Source organism: Nansenia antarctica, assembly GCF_963989245.1.
Source record: "Nansenia antarctica genome assembly, chromosome: 7".
In the NCBI taxonomy this organism is placed as follows: Eukaryota; Metazoa; Chordata; class Actinopteri; order Argentiniformes; family Microstomatidae; genus Nansenia; species Nansenia antarctica.
In genome coordinates this window covers 12,300,242-12,303,204 of record NC_137677.1, presented here as the reverse complement: position 1 = coordinate 12,303,204, position 2,963 = coordinate 12,300,242, and the positions used below count along the sequence as shown (strand labels likewise).

General features: G+C 43.8%; 1 protein-coding gene across 1 annotated transcript in view; it reads left to right on the top strand.

The window, feature by feature from the left end:
- Positions 1-1,442: 1,442 nt before the first annotated feature.
- LOC308162401 (uncharacterized protein) overlaps positions 1,443-2,963 on the top strand; it is a gene marked incomplete at its 3' end in the record, with an annotated part of 7,604 nt that continues 6,083 nt past the window's right edge. Inside the window, exon 1 of the mRNA XM_080536558.1 lies at positions 1,443-1,459. Coding sequence (XP_080392684.1) covers positions 1,445-1,459 — 15 coding nt within the window. The 5' untranslated portion in view covers positions 1,443-1,444. The remainder of the gene's footprint in view (positions 1,460-2,963) is intronic.

Below are 2,963 nucleotides of genomic sequence, written 5' to 3'. Positions count from 1 at the left end.
TCAAGTTCTCAAGTTCACACTACTTGACAAGGACGCCTTTCATCACTGGCCCTGATCTCAATTGAAAAAGAGAGACTTTTCAAACTGCAACAGGCGAGTGACTTCTACACTAAAGTGACAGAGGTGTTCCTTCGCAAGGAGAGGCGAATGGACCTAGTTTTCAAGTAAAGGTAAGATATAATTTTTAAATTTACGTCATGGCTTCTTTGCTGGTTTATATGATTTATATGATTCGCGAGGCTGGTGGCGATCTGTGCTTGTAGATATATGGTTTGGCCCGGGTACTGCTGTGCTGCTGGTTATGGCTTCTTATTTAAGACTTCCTCTGCTTTTACCTTTGAATGTCGGCCTGTGCCGTTGTGTTTGGAGAGAGAGCTGCTTAATCAATCGCTGAGATAGGCCTAATGTCGCTGTCCGTGCCAGTGGTTCTGGACCAAAAGTGTTTGAGAGAGATAGAGAGGGAGGGTTTGTGATGTGATGTCAAGTGCCTGTGTGACAAAGTTGTTTTTGGTAATCTGATCACAAAGTGACACTACCGTTTATTAGCGGGTTCTAGGGCATCAAAATTGCATTTCCTTGAAACTGCGTTCACTGATAGCGTGTATGTGTAATTACGTGTATTTCTATATTTTATGCCTACCCAATCTAAAAGCTCACGGCACGTGCCTGGCCTACATGGTGGTGAGTAACATCTCTATTCATGTCAATAATGGCTTGTGCGTATTTAATGTTGGGTATGATGACTGTTTTATCCTAAATCCTAATCCTTTACGAGTATAAAAGGTTTGGAATGAAACAAACATGGTTGTAAACTATCTAAATAAGTAGATATTCTATTGTCTATCAGCACAGCGTGTGAGCGCATTTCTTGCAATATATCGGTGCGGTTATAATAGTAGCCTACATCATTATAAGGGGGGTAGTGGTGGTCTAGTGGATAGTGAGTTGGACTTGTGATCGGAAGGTTGTGAGTTCAAATCCCGCCTGAAACACCACCGCTACTAGTGTGCCCTTGAGTAAGGCACTTAGCCCTCAGTTACTCCAGGGGGAATGTCCCTGTAATTCCTAATTGTAAATCGCTTTGGATTAAAAGCGTCTGCTAAATGGCAAAATTAAAATTTAATTAAAATTAATAAAAGGCCTCGCAAATCTGACTTCGCACAGTAACCATGGTAACCACAACAATAGTCTCAGCGTTCCCGGTTATGGCACTATGACGTCAAAACCATACCACTGTCAAAGCTGATGTTTGTGCAGCTGGGCGTCAGTCTTGAACGAGACATCGATCGAGACACTCCGATGTGACATTTACGTGACATTTACCGGCTATCAACGGAGTTACCGGCTATCAACGGAGTTACAGGCTATCAACGGAGTTACCGGCTATCAACGGAGTTACCGGCTATCAACGGAGTTACCGGCTATCAACGGAGTTACCGGAATTATGATTACTCAGACGGTAAGGAACTGCGTGTAGGACAGTCTAATAATAGGCAGGCTAGCATATTTTAGTATGAATATATATTTACATTATACATATTATATATGTATTTACTTTTAAAAAATCTTATAGTCATTCTTATATTATTTTGTTTATCTTTGTTCTATGCCCCTTGGATTGTATGTTTTATTATGTCACTAATTTTAATTATTTTTTTAAAGAACAACACACACCTGTCTAACACACATACACACCTGTCTAACACACACACACACACACACACCTGTCTAACACACACACACACACACACACACACACACCTGTCTAACACACACACACCTGTCTAACACACACACACACACCTGTCTAACACACACACACCTGTCTAACACACACACCTGTCTAACACACACACACACACACACCTGTCTAACACACACACACACCTGTCTAACACACACACACACACACCTGTCTAACACACACACACACACCTGTCTAACACACACACACACACACCTGTCTAACACACACACACACACACACACACCTGTCTAACACACACACACACCTGTCTAACACACACACACACACACACACACACCTGTCTAACACACACACACACCTGTCTAACACACACACACCTGTCTAACACACACACACACACACACACACACCTGTCTAACACACACACACACACACCTGTCTAACACACACACCTGTCTAACACACACACACACACACACACACACCTGTCTAACACACACACACACACCTGTCTAACACACACACACCTGTCTAACACACACACACACACACACACCTGTCTAACACACACACACCTGTCTAACACACACACACACCTGTCTAACACACACACACCTGTCTAACACACACACACACCTGTCTAACACACACACACACACACCTGTCTAACACACACACACCTGTCTAACACACACACACACACCTGTCTAACACACACACACCTGTTTAACACACACACACACACACACACACCTGTCTAACACACACACACCTGTCTAACACACACACACACACACACACACACACACCTGTCTAACACACACACACACACACCTGTCTAACACACACACACACACACACCTGTCTAACACACACACCCACCTGTCTAACACACACACACACACACACACCTGTCTAACACACACACATACACCTGTCTAACACACACACACACACACCTGTCTAACACACACACACACACCTGTCTAACACACACACACACACACACACCTGTCTAACACACACACACACCTGTCTAACACACACACACCTGTCTAACACACACACATACCTGTCTAACACACACACACCTGTCTAACACACACACACACCTGTCTAACACACACACACCTGTCTAACACACACACACACACCTGTCCAACACACACACACCTGTCTAACACACACACACACACCTGTCTAACACACACACACACCTGTCCAACACACACACACACACACACACCTGTCTAAC